The following is an 18,132-nucleotide window of genomic DNA, read 5'->3' as shown; positions in this document are numbered from 1 at the left end:
TCATTCAAAGTATTTATTTACGTTGAATAAAACTAGTTAATTTTCTTGTTACCACATGAAGTAATTTTTTGAAGTAGAGCTGACGAGCCACTTTTTACAGTGTATTTATATATAGCCTGTTGTGGAGACTCAATAAAGGTCTTTGAATTTAGTCCACTAAGGAGACCCGCTAAAGATTTCATGAGTTTGCTGAGGAGACCCACCGATGCTATTTGGTTATGCTCACATTATTACTCATCGCTCAATTCAGATTTTTTGCTCTGATATGATCTTTCTAACTTGATGGTTCATATTTGTGTAGGTGAGTGACTCAAATCTGTCACTGATGTGATCAAAAATGTGTCCTGAAATGATGCGCACACACACATCCTAATCAATAACATCATGTGAATGAATTAAGTGCATGAACCATGAACCAGCAGAACAAGGTGAAAGGGACGTGGACATGAGGAAGGTGACCCTGACCTGGATTGTCATATGCGCATACACACACACACACACACACACACACACTATCTACACTTATTGTCCATTTTTTCAGCTCTGCAGCTTTGTAATTCTATAATTACAGACCGTAGTCCAGCTGTTTCTCTGCATACACTCTTAGCCCCCTTTCACCCTGTTCTTCACTGGTTAGGACCCCCACAGGACCTCAATATTCAGCTTCATGTACCAAAGGTGCTTACCTATCTTCAAGGTTTTAGTGCTGACATCAGAAGAATGGGATACAATAAGTGGGCTTTGGTATTATTCCCAAAGTTTTAACAACTTTTTTTTACCAGTCATTCCTTCAGTTTTGCAGTTTTTGTGAAGGTTTTCTATTTGATATGTTCAGTAATAGCAAACCAATCTCTCTCCATCTCTCTCACACAGTTTGCTTATTTAGACTGTGTTTGTCCACCCAATGCTGTTGTACCTCTGCCACTATAAACAATGGAAGGATCAATGGTGTTCACAGGGTGCAGTCATAAATACTCCCACACAGACATATGCACACACGCATGGACATTACATAAGATCTAAAGCACCGAAACAGGAAGATTGATTGTGTTTCTCCAGCAACACCTCAGAGCCATCAGTACACACTGCATTAGCATGGATGTCACTGCCACCATCACCTTCAGCTCACCTAACACGCACACTGGACTAAACATTCACCTCACACCCAGTAGCATCAGCATTCATTAGCTAATGCAGTCCCAGCATGCTCAGCGGAGAGCTGTAAAACTCTGCATTCGAGCAGTCAAGTCATTTGTTTAATAAACCTCGGCCAGAGACACTGACGCTACCGACTATGGCTGTAAACAGAGCAGCAGGAAAAGGTTGCATTCAAAACAACCAAGTTTTCAACAGCTGTCATAACAAATGATGTGTTTTGGTGCATAGTCAGGCCGGTAACCTCAGCATGCCTGCTTGTTTGGACTATGGTAATGGACATGTCCTGAATTAGCCTCTCTGTCTGTTCTCTGTCCTCTGCCACAGACCATAATGATTAATGGTGAATGCCCTACAGACCATAAACAAAGACTCGTTCTGTATCAAGCCCCCCTTTTCTACGGCAGCAAAGATGGTCCCCCAAGGGCCTCATAGATGAGTTCACTGAGGAGTCTTGTAATAGAGTCACAGTTTAAGATCAGCGGGCACATTGAAGGCCAACTGAAAGCTCTGAACATTAGCTGATATATTACTATGGAAAAGGCGTGGAGCACTGGCTCCAGTTCACTTAGAAAGCAAAGTGTAGGCCTTGTGGATGAGCTTGTTGAGGAGACTCAGTAAATGTCTTTGAATTTAGCCCACTGAGAAGACCCACCAGAGACTTTATGACTGAGTTTGCTAAAGCCGGGGTTACACTACACAACTTTTACACCGATCTGTGCTGGTCGGCCCTAGTCTGCAGATTTGGGTCAGTCGGAGTCGACAGTTGGAGAGAGAGTCGAGTCGTGTGTGAGGGGCACAGACTTAGATTTTTGGCCTCCTGAACGCGTTTTAGGCTAGTCGGAGTTTATCAAACATGTTCGACTTTTTCGACCCGAGTCTCAGTGTGGTTTACTAGTGCAAATTGGTCAATCAATCTGAACTGACTCCTGCAGCAGCCAATGAAAAGTCAGAGTGCGAAAGAGGAAAATACAGCAAGTAAACAAAGAAAAATGGCGAAAAGTCTCTCACGTGTGGAACGAAGCTTTTTCAATGAGCTGAGTTTAGGACAAGAGCACAATGGAGTTTATGTACATTTAAAACTCTAAAAAAAATACCACATTGATCACATTTATAAATCCATGATTCTCACTTAAACATGTTTACCTGCTGCTTCTTGACTATGTCAGCACAAACGGCAGAGAAAACAGCAGCACCGAGCTGCTCCATGTTTGTTTATTTGGGTCTCCTAGTAACGGGAGAACGCGAGAGTGAACGTGAGAGTTCGCATGAGTTTCTCGCAAGTTCAGTGAGCTCTGTTTAGTTCAGCAGCAGCTTAAAAGTCCCTAATATTTCATGGAGCCCCCAAAAATCTGCAAAAAACAGTGGGACAGTGTGAGATGCCCAGTCTTTTTATAATCTGTTAAGACTTTAAAAGTCGTGTAGTGAACCCAAGGCTTGATGAGACCCACTAATGGACTTTGGCTATGTTCACATTACAAGCCTCAATGCTTAATCCAGATTTTTTGCTCTGATATGATCTTTCTATCTGATTCACATTTGTGTAGGTAAGTGACCCAAATATGTCACTGATGTGATCAAAAACGTGTCCTGAAACGATGCGCATGCACACAACCTAATCAATACCGTGATGTGAATGAACGAAGCACATGAACCAGCAGAACAAGCCTTCGTCATGGACATAATTTGCAGGCCCAGATGTTCTTATAGTGTTTACTGGGATTTAGTTCAGGTTAGATGCTGATGCCTTGTTAATGGAATGATGGCGCATGTGCAGTGAAAAAAAAATACGAATTCCCATCTGATTGTTCTCATTGAGTTTGCATGGCCACGAATTGGATACGTATCTGACTTACGAACACATGAAAGTGGCTCAGATCTCATTTGAAAAGATCAGATGTGTGTGTTAAGTAAAAAAATTCTGGTTTGTGCCACTTCAGCCAGGTAATGTGAATGCAGCCTTTGAGTTAAGCTTACTCACTGAAGTCCATACTCTCTATGTTTGCTTCAAAGGCTTTGTTCACACAGCAGGTAAAAGTGGCCCAAATCCGATATTTTTCTTCTTCTGTGACATAGATGTGTAATCTGTGTGGCTGTGTGAACAGCAAAAAAACATATTAAATCTGACATTTTCAATTCTGATTTGAGACGCTTTCATATGTGGTACTGAAATCCGATACATGTCTGATATGCGGCAATGCAACTTTTACGTCAATCCAGCTCCACATTCATCATAATTTCACGCTGCTGGGACTCATAAACATTTAGGCTGGTGTTTCTGTACCAAAAACCAGAAGGCATTTAGCACAACCACTTCGTGTTTGACGAGATTTTGAAAGAAATGACTAACAACCTGCATTTATTGGCAGTCATGATTGTTTACCTCTGGATGAGCGCGCCACGTGAAGCATTGTTCATTTGCTCGTGCGGGTCGGTTTAGGAGCGTGATCTGTTCAAACTAATGTTGCATATAAGTCACATTTTACAAAAATACTGTAAACAGCCAAGCAAAAAATCAGATTTGGTGAGAAAATCCAATTTAGGCCACTTTTACCTGCTGTGTGAACGTAGCCTAAGTTAGCTACTGCCAAGACAAATTCCTTGTGATATCCCACTTGGCTAACAAAACCAATTCTGATTCTGAAGGCTTCGTGGTTGAGCTAACCAAAGAAACCCAGCTAAGGCCTCAATGATATGTTAAATGAGGAGACCCACTGAAGACCATATCTTTGAGCTGTCTGAGGAGACCCATGAAAGGCTGTGAGGTTGAGCTTGTTGAGGAGACCCAATAAAGGCCTCATTGGTGAGGTCCCTGAAGAGACCCACATGGCTGAGCTCGCTGTGGAGATCCACTGAAAGTCTAATCAACTTTATTGTCCCGGTTGGGAAAGCTGGAATGTGGTTGAGCTTGAGGAGACCTGCTGAAAGACTTATGGTTGAGCTTGATGAGAATATCTACTGAAGGCCTCATGTTTGGGCTCTGTGAGAAGACCCACTGAAACCCTTGTGGTTGACCTATCTGAGGAGACCCACTGAAGGCCACATGGTTGAGGTCACTAAAAAAAACCATTCAAAGTCACATGGTGGATCTCACTGAGACCCACTGTACTGACCTGCGCTGCTCCTCGCCATGCTCTCCAGATGGAACAGTCAGACACTCATCCATGTGGCCATGCAACAGCCTCAAGACGTCTCCACCAATCAGGAAGCCTGAAACACAAATGGGGGCAGGGTAAGAATAAAGAGGTGCAGTATTTAATGGGTTATAGTACAGCTTCTTGTAAATGGATTACAAGAATTACTAAAGGGTGAAATTGAGCTGCTGTCTGTGAGTAGATGATCTCCAATAATAGCAGTTAATGACACTGTTCTTGTTTTTCTGATCTCCGTTCTGTTGATTGGAAAATGTCAGTGTTTGTCTCTGGGAGATTCTCTTCGGGTGATGTCTTTATGTTTGGCAGAATATGACGGAAAGCATGTGCCACCTCTCTCTTTCACACACACACAGACTCTCTCTCTCTCTCTCTCTCACCCTGAGCGACCTCACTCCCAGAGCAGATCGGTGCTACGCTCCACAGGGTTTGCTGAAAGGCTGCATCCACATGCAAACTGCCATTCCCATACGACAAGTGCTGGAGAGAGAGACAGAGAGAGAGAGAAAGAGAGAGAGAGAGAGAGAGACAGAGAGAGAGAGAGAGAACATTGAAGAGAGAAAAGACAGGAGAGAGAGGACAGAGAAGACAGCAATATAGAGAAACAGAGCAAGCAAGAAAGCAAGAGAGGAGAGCAAAAAAGAGAGAAAAGAGAGACAAGACAGCAACAAAGAGAAGGGAGAAAAGAGCAGAGAGAGATGAGTGAAACAGAGAGAGAAACAGAGAGAAAGAGAGAGAAAAGGAAGACAGTGACAGAAAGGAAAGAGCAACAGAAAGACAAAAGAGAGTGAAAAAAGACAGTAATAGAAAGAGGGCACAACAAAGAGAGACAGAGAGACAAAAGACAAACAGAGAAAAGAGAAAGAAGAGAAAGAAAGAAAGAAAGAAAGAAAGAAAGAAAGAAAGAAAGAAAGAAGAAAAAGCAACAGAGAGGGAGAATGTGAAAGAAAGAAGGAGAGAAAAAAGGAAGATAGATAGATAGATAGATAGATAGATAGATAGCAAAAAGAAAATAAAGACAGAAAGAAAAGAAAGATAAAAATAAGAAGAAAAGAAAGAAAGACAGAAAGAAAGACAAAAGGAAAGAAAGAAAGAAAGAAAGAAAGAAAGATAGATAGATAGATAAGACAAAAGAAAAGAAAAGAAAGACAAAAGGAAAGAAAAGAAAAAAGAAAAAGAAAAGAAAGACAAGGAAAGAAAGAAAGAAAGAAAGAAAGAAAGAAAGAAGACAAAAGAAAAGAAAAGAAAGACAAAAGGAAAGAAAAGAAAAAAGAAAAAGAAAAGAAAGAAAGAAAAAGAAAGAAAAGGAAAGAAAGAAAGAAAGAAAGAAAGAAAGAAAGAAAGAAGGGATAATTGAGAGAGGGTAAGAGAGTTAGCAAAACTCAGTTAATCTTCCATGTGATCTGAATGAGTAATCAAAGAGGTCATTCTAACTCAAAATCAGTCTTTTTCTCTTCTTTCAGCCAAATTATTCACCTCCTCATTGAAAACCTCATCACCACACTGCTTCAGTCACAGCCCTGGAGACCCACACAAACACTCCAGCATACCTGACTCAGCTCATTAAAGCCTTCTTCATAATTAGCCAGTGAGCAGACTCAGGTGTGCTGGAGCAGGAAACGGCTGGGACTGGGATTCCTGAGTTAGCAGTTCAGGTGACAGACTGGTTACAAATGTGCAGATACACTTAATCCAAAGAAGTCCAGCAGAGCGGTCAACAACCCTGGACCTGCAGGTCCACCTTCCTAAAGAATCTGGTTCCATCCATAGTCTGTGTCACTGCTCCAGCTAATCAACGCCCCTTATTGGCTGGGTTGTGGGTGCATTAGTGCCAGGTGAGTGAGAGGCAGCATGTTGGAAATTTGGATTCAGAATTCAAAATTACAGCTTCACATACTGGAAATAGGACTCAATAGGAGAAACCCTGTGAGTGAATGAGGACGGGTCACTGAAAAGAACCAAGAACACGTCCCTCAAGAGCTGAACCAGATAGCAAACAAGAACACAATAAAAACAATGAGAGTTCTGAGAATAAAGAACACAGAAATGACGAATTAAAATACAATAATGATTAATAAATACAGATGTGAGGTGAGTCTAATCATTAGACAGATTTTACATTAATTCTGTGCTTGTTTACTTGTTTGCCTCATTTATGAACATGGATTCTCCTGGTATTAGTTTGCCCATCTGTACTGTTCAGTGAAATTACTGAGTGCACTTAATAATCCGATCATAGTCTGATTATTGAAATGGTCATGTAAACAGCATACTCTGATTTCTTAGATAGGAGCAAGGTCTACAAATCTGATTAAGAAATCCGATAAAGAGAGCTGGATTTGAGTTCAGTAATCAGATTTCTCAGTGCATGTAAACTCTTACTCTGATTTCTTTCAGATTTCTCAGTCTGTGCATGTGCGAAACAGACAGCCGTACCAGAAATAAGTGAGCAGTGTTGCCGTTAGACGCAGCAAAACACTTTTGGAGCGACACTGAAACCAACTACATGCTTGACGACATGAAAGATTTAAATATTCTTCATCTTCTAGATGATGTATGTTCATATTTTCAGCTAAAGTGGTGCAATGTTTAAAAAAAAAGCCACAGCATGAAGTTTTACACTACTTTTACGTCACGTCTTCTTCTGCGAGTTTACTGGCTGGTTGCAAAGCAGAAATCTGATTACTGTCTGATTCATGTAGACCCAGAGTTTCCCCATTATCTGATTACTCAAGTGCATATAAACACATTGATCGGATTACTGACAAAATCAGATTTTCTGCAGTTATCGGATTATTAAGGGCGTATGAACACACTCACTGTTAAAATTGCAACTACAGGACTTTTAAAGTCTCTTAGAAATCCAACAAAAGAAGAAGCAATAAACAAACATACATCTGGAAAAATGAAAATAGAGGCAGTGAAATAACATTTATTCTCCTCCAGAGACTCACCAGGTAACGTTCGGAGGACACGCTGACCAGGATGAGGTCATCACCTACACGCACCTTCTCACCTTCTGACCTCTGCTTGGAGGCAGGGTGTATGGTCCACCAACAGGCCTCACCTACAAACACACAAACACAAAATGAACACATACGAATACAAACACATAAATCCATTCCAAAATAAAACAAGTGGACAATCATAAGAGGACTAGTGGTGTCAAAGATAATGTGGTAATTAATCATTAGCATCACTAATTATTAATGCTGTAATGCATTTCCTAGTTTGACCCTTTGAATAATCCATAGTTCCAGCTAGTGATGGGCACTCTGGCTCTTTCAGTGAGTCTGATCAATAGGCTCAGCTCACCAATAGGAGCCAACTCAGCTACATTCTTAAAAATGACGGTTCTACAAGGGTTCTTTAGTAAAGAAAACGGTTCTATATAGAACCATGAACACTCAAATAACCATTTTCATGATTAAAGCGTTCTTTGCAACGTGAAAGAGTTCTTCAGATTGATGGAGAATGTGCTGCAGATGGTTCTATATGGCATATTTTTGTAAAAGGGTTCTGTATAGCATCAAAAAGGGTTCTGCTGTTGTTACGAAGTCAAGCTTGTATCAGTAGAAGAACCCTTTTTGGTGCTATACAGAACCCTTTTCAGTCTTTGTGGAAGAACTATGAATAAACCAATAAAAGCAACAGCAAAGTGAAGAAAGCTCCAGTTTTCCTCCAAAACGAGATGTTATGTAGCAGCATGAGAGCAAGAGGCTCTAGTCATGGAGGAGCTGGAACATGCAGCTACTGTTATGCTCACTGGCATTAGTGAAATTAATAAATATATTCTGATGAAACTTATTTTGTCCACTCAAACAGCTTTAACCTACTGCTTTATAAATAAAGAAACTTTCTTTAGAGTCAAATTAGAGGAAATAAGACAAATGTGGTTAATTGTGATTAAACTACACCAACTAGTGAGTCATTTTGATCGTCTGTCAGCTCTAAAGAAGTTTATTTTTCCTACAGAACTCATTCACACACCTTTTATACTGATTTCATTTGAACAAAATGGTCCCAAACAGTGTCTTTGTGATGGAACGTGAAAGCAGTTTCACACAACCAGGTGCCTCAAAGAGTTGGATGACGAACGCAAATTTAAAATACTGAAGCTTACATTTTTGAAAAATGACGCATTGTATATTGTAATCGCATGCTGTCTGTGATTTTCTTGAAGAGGAATTCCACCTTTTTTTCGGCATTTCTGCATAATTTAATGGTTAAAACGTAAACAAAGTCAGAATGGCTTGATGTGAAATGGTTCATTCTAGAGAAACTTAATCTTATCAAGAATTTGTTACAGCAGTAGTGATAAGAATTAGACGCCCAAAACTTTAATGGCTTAAAAGCCTACAATGCTGTTCAAAATCAGAGACTATCCTTCATTTACTTAATTTCCAATTTTTCAGTTTTAGTGGAAAAAGGCAGAAAACATATAATTAACAGAAAATTACACACAATTCTCAACAACTAAAGGTAATATCATTTCTTTTCAGGAGAGGTCTTATGAATTTTTCAGAGAAATCTTCAGGGACACGTCCAAAGTTCAGTCTTAGAAGTTGGATATATTTTCCGCTTGTCAAGAGAAAATGTTGCCTTGTTTTTTCTCTCTTTTTTTAATGAAAAATCAGGGGAAATCCTCTTTAAACCAAATTGTGTCAGAATGTTTTAAACTGGTTTCAAACTACAGACTGTTCACAATATCTTTCCAACAGCTGTCCATCAGAAGAGCTCTACCTGTCGTGTCCTCTTGAAGCCCCACATCAAACGCTAGTTTATCTGTCGAAGAGCGAGAGGTGGACAGACAGCAGAGGTACTGCGGAAAGCAGAAGAAAGAAAAGAAACTCACACCAGAGCAACAAACACCACACACAGGTTTCAATTCTCCAGAAAGTTCACAGCAGGATTTTGTTCCAGCTGCATGGATTTGCTAGTTTACTCAAACCAGCAGTTAGAATTAATGAGTGAAAGAAAAACAATCATGGCAAGACTGACTTTACATAACATTTCATATATGTATATATCACTGTTGTCGGAATAAAACCCTGTATCTCCATAAGTTACAGAAGAAGGAAAAAACTACTTGATTTTAAATGTAAGTCAATGGAACCAGATTTTTTTTGGTCCATTCTTCATGAAATTTACACACGAGGGCAACAGGTATTTTCAAATTATGTCAAAAACTAAAAAATGACAATGTATAAAAAAAAATGTATATACAGCATTTTTTTTTCTTATGACATTTTCTTTAGACATATTTAGATATATATACACACATATCATTTTTAATTTTTTGACATAATTTGAAATTGCCTGTTGCCCTTTACATTATGTGTAAGTTTCATGAAGAACTGATCAAAGGAAATAATGTGGAGAAAAGAGGAGAGTCTGGTTCCATTGAATTACATTAAAAGCAGTGTTAAAAGCAGTGTATGTTACCATTTTGGAGGTTTTGTTCTGAAAACAACTATATATGTTTCTACACAGAAGTCTAGCTCCACACATTCACATTCAAGTTTTGAGAAATTGTTTCAACCTGGACTACTTTTTGAATGAGGCAAATTACAGGGCAGCCAATCAGAAGAGAGTTCATTTCAAACATCAGCTTTCAAGGCACAGTAACAAAACCAGCCTGTTTAATTCTAAGGGATAAAAAGAGGTTAGAAAGGGTTAAAAATGTATACACTATATATAGAAGCAAATTGTGGACATCACAGGGGGGAAAAGGTGCAAAACTGATTTTCTCATGAACTGAACTTTTAATTCTACACCCTTTCAAAAATGGCCAGTCACAAAGGTCCATCACGTTATTCACATGTTCATCCTGAGCTGCTCAGGTAAGAACATAGACAGCAGAAAGGATGGCTTTCTCCTCCACGGCCTGCTATATACAGGACCCGCAGCATGATTTCCTTCACAAGCTGTTCGGTGACACACACACATACACACACTTCACTCACCATTCCACTGTAGGAGTGCCTGAGTAAGACAGCGTGTCCGTAGAGAAGAGTGCGATGACCTCCGCCCTGCGCTGTCTAAAACATATAAAGCACAAACACACTGTTAGACAAAGGACAAAAGACTTTCTCCCCCTTTCCCCATCTGTCCGAAAGAGCAGTGGGTTTTTGATGAGCTGTGCTGATTGAAAGGAAAAGGCTCTGAGCGAAATATATAGAGGAAGACACAGTGCTGTACAGCTGTAGATGACAGTTATAACTGTACCAGTGAGGAACCCTCAGGGCCTTCTAGGTCATCAGTGAAGGCCTAATTAGTTCTGGGAACTGAAAAATACTGTAATTTGAGTTCCTTTTTATTTAATGGAATCATAATGCTTGTGTTGTAGTAACACATCTATTTCACTGATACATTTTGCATAGAAACAAGAGAGTCTAAATCCTGAACTGCCGGACAGAAAACCGTCCAGTCAGGGTTTCTTTCTCTGTGGTATCTAGGAAGAAAGAGCCAAGCGAGCTCTCCTATTGGTTAGGACTTCAGGAGTTTAACTGGAGGCCTTACGTGTTAGATTACCTACTAACATAATTAGGAAGTGGAATCAACCAATCATGCAGCCGCTCAGTGCGAAGACTCTTTACTGAGTCACTGTAAAACTGCCTCAAGGTAACACACTTGTTAATACATGAGCGCAATATGAACCCTAAATATGTCACAAATGCCGTTATTGTTCATTGTCAAGGCACAGCAAGTTCACGTTTTACAGCAGAAACAGTCAAACGCCAGCACTGTTCTCCAGCAGAACCTGATAAATTCATTCAGCGAAATCAGGGTGCAGTATTTGAGTCAGGTGACGCAACTGTTTTAGGCAGAATCTCAACTGACTCCCTTCTCCCTACAAAGTGCCCTACCTAGGGTCTTAAAATAATGGCTACTGCATCTAAACAGAGCTCAGTGCACCTAATAAAGAACCACTTTGGATTCAGACGTGTGCACAATTCATACTGGACATAAAGTGCAATATTTGGGTGTAAAAGCCAAAATTTCATAGCTCACAAAGTGCACTATATAGGGAGCAGTGAGCCGTTTGAGATTCAGCCTAAGGATTTTCCAAGGTCTGATCTTATAGATGTTTAATATTTACCATTAACAGGCTGTTTTTGTTGCAGTTTTCTGTTCTTTACTTGCTTGTTTTAAGTTAAAACACACCATGTTATTTTATTAATACACACTGTGCAATGCATCACAGCCGCTACTGTAATGACACTCTCACTGTGCACTTCAGACTGTAAATACTGCTGCTATTCCTGGTTATGTTTATATTCATTGTGTTGTGTTTATACTTATTGTGTTGTAACTACCTCATACCAGAACTCTGAAACATGAAATAACCATTGGAGTTATACACCGATCAGGCATAACATTATGGCCACCTCCTTGTTTCTACGCTCATTGTCCATTTTATCAGCTCCACTTACTATATAGGTGCACTTTGTAGTTCTACAGTTACAGACTGTAGTCCATCTGTTTCTCTGATACTTTGTTAGCCCCCTTTCACCCTGTTCTTCAGTGGTTAGGACCCCCATGGACCCTCACAGAGCAGGTACTATTTGGGTGGTGGATCATTCTCAGCACTGCAGTAACACTGACGAGGTGGTGGTGTGTTAGTGTGTTTTTCAGCATCTTGCTGGCGATCCATTCTTAGAGGCTCATTTTGTCGAAGCGTCCTTAAACTTGTTTAAATCTGCCGCCCGAGGAATTGCAGCACACGTAAATCCACACTGGCCAAAATAGAAGGTATCAGTGAGCGGAATCAGTGCTCTCTGTGAGCTTTCCTTGCTTTCTACCACTGTGTAAATTATGCATAAGGCTTCCTTTATGGTTGGTGATTTTTAAGAGTGAGCAAAAGATCCTATCCAGAGCGATTCAGAGCAATAAGAGCCAACTATTGTTTTGTTTAATGAGAGCAACAATAAAAGACAAATGAAGTGCTACTTAGTGTGTTTTCTTGTTCTAAGAGGTAGTTTGTGAAACAATCAATCAAATTCTACATTTTTTGGCTTCATGTTCTTTACATATCAAATACATGAAGCAACAGCACATATGAACATTGTTAAAGTTTCAAAATATACCATTCAGTCTCCAGTCCATACAGTCCCTATACGGAAACGCTGCACTGTGGATTCACTGTTTCACAAAAACCAATGAATTTATGTACATCTACCTTCTAGACTGGAGGATTAGCCCCTCCCATTTACACTCATGTTATAAGGAGTGTTTCAGGCTCCACTGTTTTTTGAACAAGGCGCAATACAGAGCAATCAGAACAGAGCTCATTTACATGTATCAGTCTTAAAGACACAGCCTGTTTAGTACTTCTAAGGTATCCTGGGGTTTTAGTTACGTGATTTTTCTGTTGTGGCCACCATTATTGGGACAGAATTACTGGCTTCACTGCTCCGCATGAATGTAACTAAAGGTGAAAGACGGCTAAAATTACCCACCTTACTTAGGAAGAGAACAAAGTTACTTGAAAAAGTCGATAAAATAGGTTGTGATCCTTATACAGTTTCCCCCTGAACTCCTGGTCCCACTTAAACTGGTGGAAATCTGCCAAATTTGTGTTTTCCTGATATATTTATCTCATACACACAACCCCTCTCCCTATTCTGGAGAGCCTCTCAAAGCATTTAAAAGCACAGAAGGATAAAGGATCCCATGGTGTTGCATAAAGAGGAGTAAAAAACTCATCATAGGAGGGTAACGACATCAGCTAATTAACCCAGATGTGAACAATGCTAGCCTTTAGATAACCTTCGCTAATGTTAACAGCCGAGAGATGAACAGTCGTCCCCCTAACGGAGCTGCAAACAGCCAGGTATAACTTTACTCTCTGTTTCTGGAGATTTACATGATGTTTGAATGGAGAAACATAAATGTTAAATATAAGACTGAATGTCGTGGGTCTGAAAACGACGTCGTGTTTCGACAGACGGGATTTTGTAAGTTTGCTAGTGCAGTTAGTGCAGAGTTCAGAGTTCAGCTCCAGTCCTGAAACCCCTGCACTGCATAACTGTGGTTTCCTGGTTAAAATACCTGATATTATTAGCTAATTAAACCCTTCTTGAGCTGAACTAGGTGTGAACAGCAGAGAGAAACCCTAAACTATAAACTGGAGTTTGAAACACTGAATTAAAGGTCTGTGTGTCTGTCATGCTCGGCTTCTGTCACATCTTGCATGTGAATCATTCACAAAGCACAGCTAATCAAAGGCAACGCGCGAGGGCAGTCATTCCCTGATTCAGTCCTTAAAATAGTGGCGAATATACAGTGTGACGTCACATGAAACACGAGAATAAAGAGAGGCCAGAAAATGGTCATTTAAACTGAATTACAATTGTGTTTGGTACATACAAACACATACACATCTTAAGTGGACCTTAGCAGAAAAAATACAAGATAAATGTAGAATATGAGCCCTTTAACCACATGAACCCAACAAGTCAGATACAAACCACCCCCCCCAAAAAATGCAAATCTGTAGCCAGAGGAGTTACACTGCATGCATTTTCTATCACTGTATAAAAGATGCATTCAGAGCACAGATCGGATCGGTTAATGCTCATATTAATGCTTGATTAATTTAATCAGAGTAACAATAAAACATGATTGATGTTATTTATATTCCTATTCACGTTTTCTTATCCTAAAAGGTAGTTTGTGACACAAATCGGATAAAAATCTCAACATTTTTCAGCTTTGTTAGATCACATTCTCACATTCTGAGGCAGCAACTTATAATAACAGACCCCTATAAGTAGCAACTTTATCTAAAAGTTTGATAATGATAGTCAATAGTTATAGTTGTTACTTGTGCATTAACAAGTACAACCATTTCAACTGTTAACCGTTTACTTAGTGACACAGAAACAGGTTTACAACCCTGGACTTCTTGCACTGGCAATAGGCTCTATAATCATACTGTGCTCACCCCCCAGCACACACATGCAAACACACACACACAACAGGGGAAAGTGTTTCAATTTATCTTCCCGATGTTGTGCTATTACATACTGACTAGGGCAATATTGACTATTGATTATTTCTAAGTGCATCCTCTAATGCCACAGTTGTGATAAAAGCAACAATAACATTACATCTCACTGGGGTCTTCCCACAGCCCCAATGTGGACCAACGTTAATTAATCACGTTAGGTGCATGCAGTTCACACACACACACTCACAAACACACACACACACAGCTTTTTGTTATCCAAAAACACACAGTGCATTTCAACAAAGCTTAAAACTGTAAAGCACTTCCTGATAAACAAGTGTACCATATTCAACAGAAAGCAGCACTACGGTTATTACTGTAGCCCTACATAAAGTACTGTGCAGAAATCAGAGACGATCAATTTGCTGTTAAAACAGCCATTCAGTAAAAGTTATTCATTGTTCAGTGTTGGTAAAAAACAGGAAACATTTAACAGAAAATTAGACAAAAACTTTAATAAAATAATATCAAATGTTTCAGTATTTAGTGTGTCCACTCTGTCTTTACAGTAATATATAATTTGAGATGCCCCTGGTCATGTTTTGTTGATTTTCTAAGTGAAAATCAGTTAATACATCCTCTCATCCTTTACAACAAACATAGAGATCAAACCTGAACACAGCATTTTTTTTTCTGAAAATTTTAGTGCACAATTTATGTTTAAAATATTGGCAAACAGTAAAATATAAAATATAAAATGTGCCATGTTACATTGCCAAAGGCCATATTTAATGTTTTGATGATTTTTTTATTCCAGCATTTTACTAAAATACAGCAAATAAACAGCAATTGTGTATTAAAATGTGCAGAAGTGTGTCTCTGTAGAGGATGTGTTAATTTATTTTCACTTAGAAATTCAATAAAATTTCATCTGACCAGAAAGCCCACACTTCTGCATAGAACTGTATAACAGCGTTTTTCTCTCCTCTCTCTTAAAGATGAAATGCTGTTTATATGATGGGGACAGTTTTGCTGTCTACCAGGTCTTGCAGGGTTGCACGTTTTCCATGTAGATTTGAATCATTTTTGAACTTTTGGAATCTCGTTTTTTCACTACTTATTTTTCGTGTGAGTGGATTTTCTTATATCGAGGCCTGTTTGATCATGAATTGACGATGAATTGTTATATTAATAATTTTAATCAATGATTTAACTGTTTTGTTCATTTTAGACAACTAATAAAGTACACATCTAAAGCAGCTACATTTGCTTATTAGCTCTTTATTTGCAGCTAACTAGACAATGTTGCAATGCACTGTGTGTAACAAGCATTTACAGTTACTGTCAACCAAAGCTTACATTCATCTTTTGAGACAGTGAGTAAAAAACACTTGTTCTGCAAGTTTACATGCTAACATTTGCACATATACTTGCAGGACAGATTTATTTATTTATTTATTTGAAATGTGTATTTGTTCATTTCATAGCTAGTATACACCGATCAGACATAACATTATGACCGCCTCCTTGTTTCTACGATCATTGTCCATTTTATCAGCTCCACTTACTGTATAGGTGCACTTTGTAGTTCTACAGTTACAGACTGTAGTCCATCTGTTTCTCTGCATACTTTGTTAGCCCCCTTTTACCCTGTTCTTCAGTGGTCAGGACCCCCATGGACCCTCACAGAGCAGGTACTATTTGGGTGGTGGATCATTCTCAGCACTGCAGTAACACTGATGTGGTGGTGGTGTGTTAGTGTGTGTTGTGCTGGTCTGAGTGGATCAGACAGTTTTTAAACACCTCAGTGTCACTGCTGGACTGAGAATAGTCCACTAACCAAAAATATCCAGCCAACAGCGTCCTGTGACCACTGATGAAGGGCTAGAGGATGACCAACACAAACTGTGCAGCAGCAGATGAGCTATCGTCTCTGACTTTACATCTACAAGGTGGACTGACAAGGTAGGAGTGTCTAATAGAGTGGACAGTGAGCGGACACAGTGTTTAAAAACTCCAGCAGCACTGCTGTGTCTGATCCACTCAGACCAGCACATCAGTGTTACTGCAGTGCTGAAAATGATCCACCACCCAAATAGTACCTGCTCTGTGAGGGTCCATGGGGGTCCTGACCACTGAAGAACAGGGTAAAAGGGGGCTAACAAAGTATGCAGAGAAACAGATGGACTACAGTCTGTAACTGTAGAACTACAAAGTGCACCTATATAGTAAGTGGAGCTGATAAAATGGACAATGAGCGTAGAAACAAGGAGGTGGTCATAATGTTATGCCTGATCGGTGTAGCTATTCATTATCTATACTAGCTATGAAGTGAGCAAATAATATTCTCCGTAAATGTGTTAGAGCACACAGTTAAAGGTTAGAACTGTAAGACAGAACTACAAAAGTCAAAAGAAAGAAGTGATTTATTTACATTTATTTGGCTCAAGACTGATGAAAAAGCATGTGACATCTAATAACTGAGTTAAAGAGTGTGCAAACATAAAGAGTGAACAGATTAAAAACCGATGAAGTTGAAATTATACATAGTGTTGGTGGCCTCTGAGTGACCAACCAAAAGGGTGGTCTCTGACTCTTTCACAGTCCTGTATTTACAAACGACTGAACCACAAATAAATCTGTTTTCACAGATGCTATGAAGGCATATCATGGGAGATGCTGTCTAGTGTGGGCCTTCAATCAAATGAACAGGCTAAAGACGAGATCAGTGTGTGACTTGTGCTGGACAATCTGCCATGAAAGTAGGCCGGACATCATGTTTACCAAATGTCAGTAATGACTCTGACTGTGTCTCGCTCAGTCTGACAGGAATCAGCATCCGTATTATGTAACAGTGACAACACTCAGTGAGTGTGAGTGCTGCAAGGTCATCACCAGTGCTGGGGGTAATATGGTACAAAGTTACTCATTACAGTGATGTAATTACTGTTACTTTTTTGTAACGAACTTTATGCCATTTGTTTTGGCTTGTAGTTGGATAACAAGAAGTAGTAGATCTGGGGTCTTTCTAACAAAAAGCAAGTTCAATTTAGACAAGTTTACTGATCAAGTTTCAACATCACAAACGAAACACGGCCACCGTTAAGACGATTTACAACTTTCTCTGTTAATCCAGACACTCAGACTGTGGTTAATACAGGTTTAGACACTCAGGCTGAGATTAATCCAGTTTTAGATACTCAGGCTGAGATTAATCCAGGTTTAGATATTCAGGCTGTGATTAATCCTGGTTTAGATATTCAGGCTGTGATTAATCCAGGTTTAGATATTCAGGCTGTGACTAAACCAGGTTTAGACACTCAGGCTGTGATTAATCCAGTTTTAGATATTCAGGCTGAGATTAATCCAGTTTTAGATCCTGAGGCTGTGACTAATCCCGGTTTAGACTCTCAAGCTGTGATTAATCCAGGTTTAGATACTTAGGCTGTGTTTAATCCAGGTTTAGATACTCAGGCTGTGATTAATCCAGGTTTAGATATTCAGGTTGTGATTAATCCAGGTTTAGATACTCAGGCTGTGATTAATCCAGGTTTAGATACTTAGGCTGTGTTTAATCCAGGTTTAGATACTCAGGCTGTGATTAATCCAGGTTTAGATCCTGAGGCTGCGACTAATCCAGGTTTAGATCCTGAGGCTGCGACTAATCCAGGTTTAGACTCTCAAACTGTGATTAATCCAGGTTTAGATACTCAGGCTGTGATTAATAGAGGTTTAGAAACTCAGACTGTGATTAATCCTGCTTTGGATATTCAGGCTGAGATCCAGGTTTAGATAGTCATGCTGTGATCAAACCAGTTTTAAATAGGCTTCAGTTAATACAGGTTTAGATATTCAGACTGTGATTAATAG

The 18,132-nt window shown here is 39.5% G+C and overlaps 1 protein-coding gene across 1 annotated transcript in view; it reads right to left on the bottom strand.

Annotated features, from left to right (window-relative positions):
* ryr2a (ryanodine receptor 2a (cardiac)) overlaps positions 1-18,132 on the bottom strand; it is a 368,896-nt gene that overhangs the window by 211,491 nt on the left and 139,273 nt on the right. Inside the window, 5 exon segments of the mRNA XM_036571987.1 lie at positions 4,269-4,365; positions 4,688-4,787; positions 7,262-7,374; positions 9,051-9,129; positions 10,274-10,348. Of these exon segments, the coding sequence (XP_036427880.1) occupies positions 4,269-4,365; positions 4,688-4,787; positions 7,262-7,374; positions 9,051-9,129; positions 10,274-10,348 (464 nt within the window).

Source organism: Colossoma macropomum, unplaced genomic scaffold, assembly GCF_904425465.1.
Source record: "Colossoma macropomum unplaced genomic scaffold, Colossoma_macropomum, whole genome shotgun sequence".
In the NCBI taxonomy this organism is placed as follows: Eukaryota; Metazoa; Chordata; class Actinopteri; order Characiformes; family Serrasalmidae; genus Colossoma; species Colossoma macropomum.
This window is presented reverse-complemented; position numbering and strand designations above follow the sequence as displayed.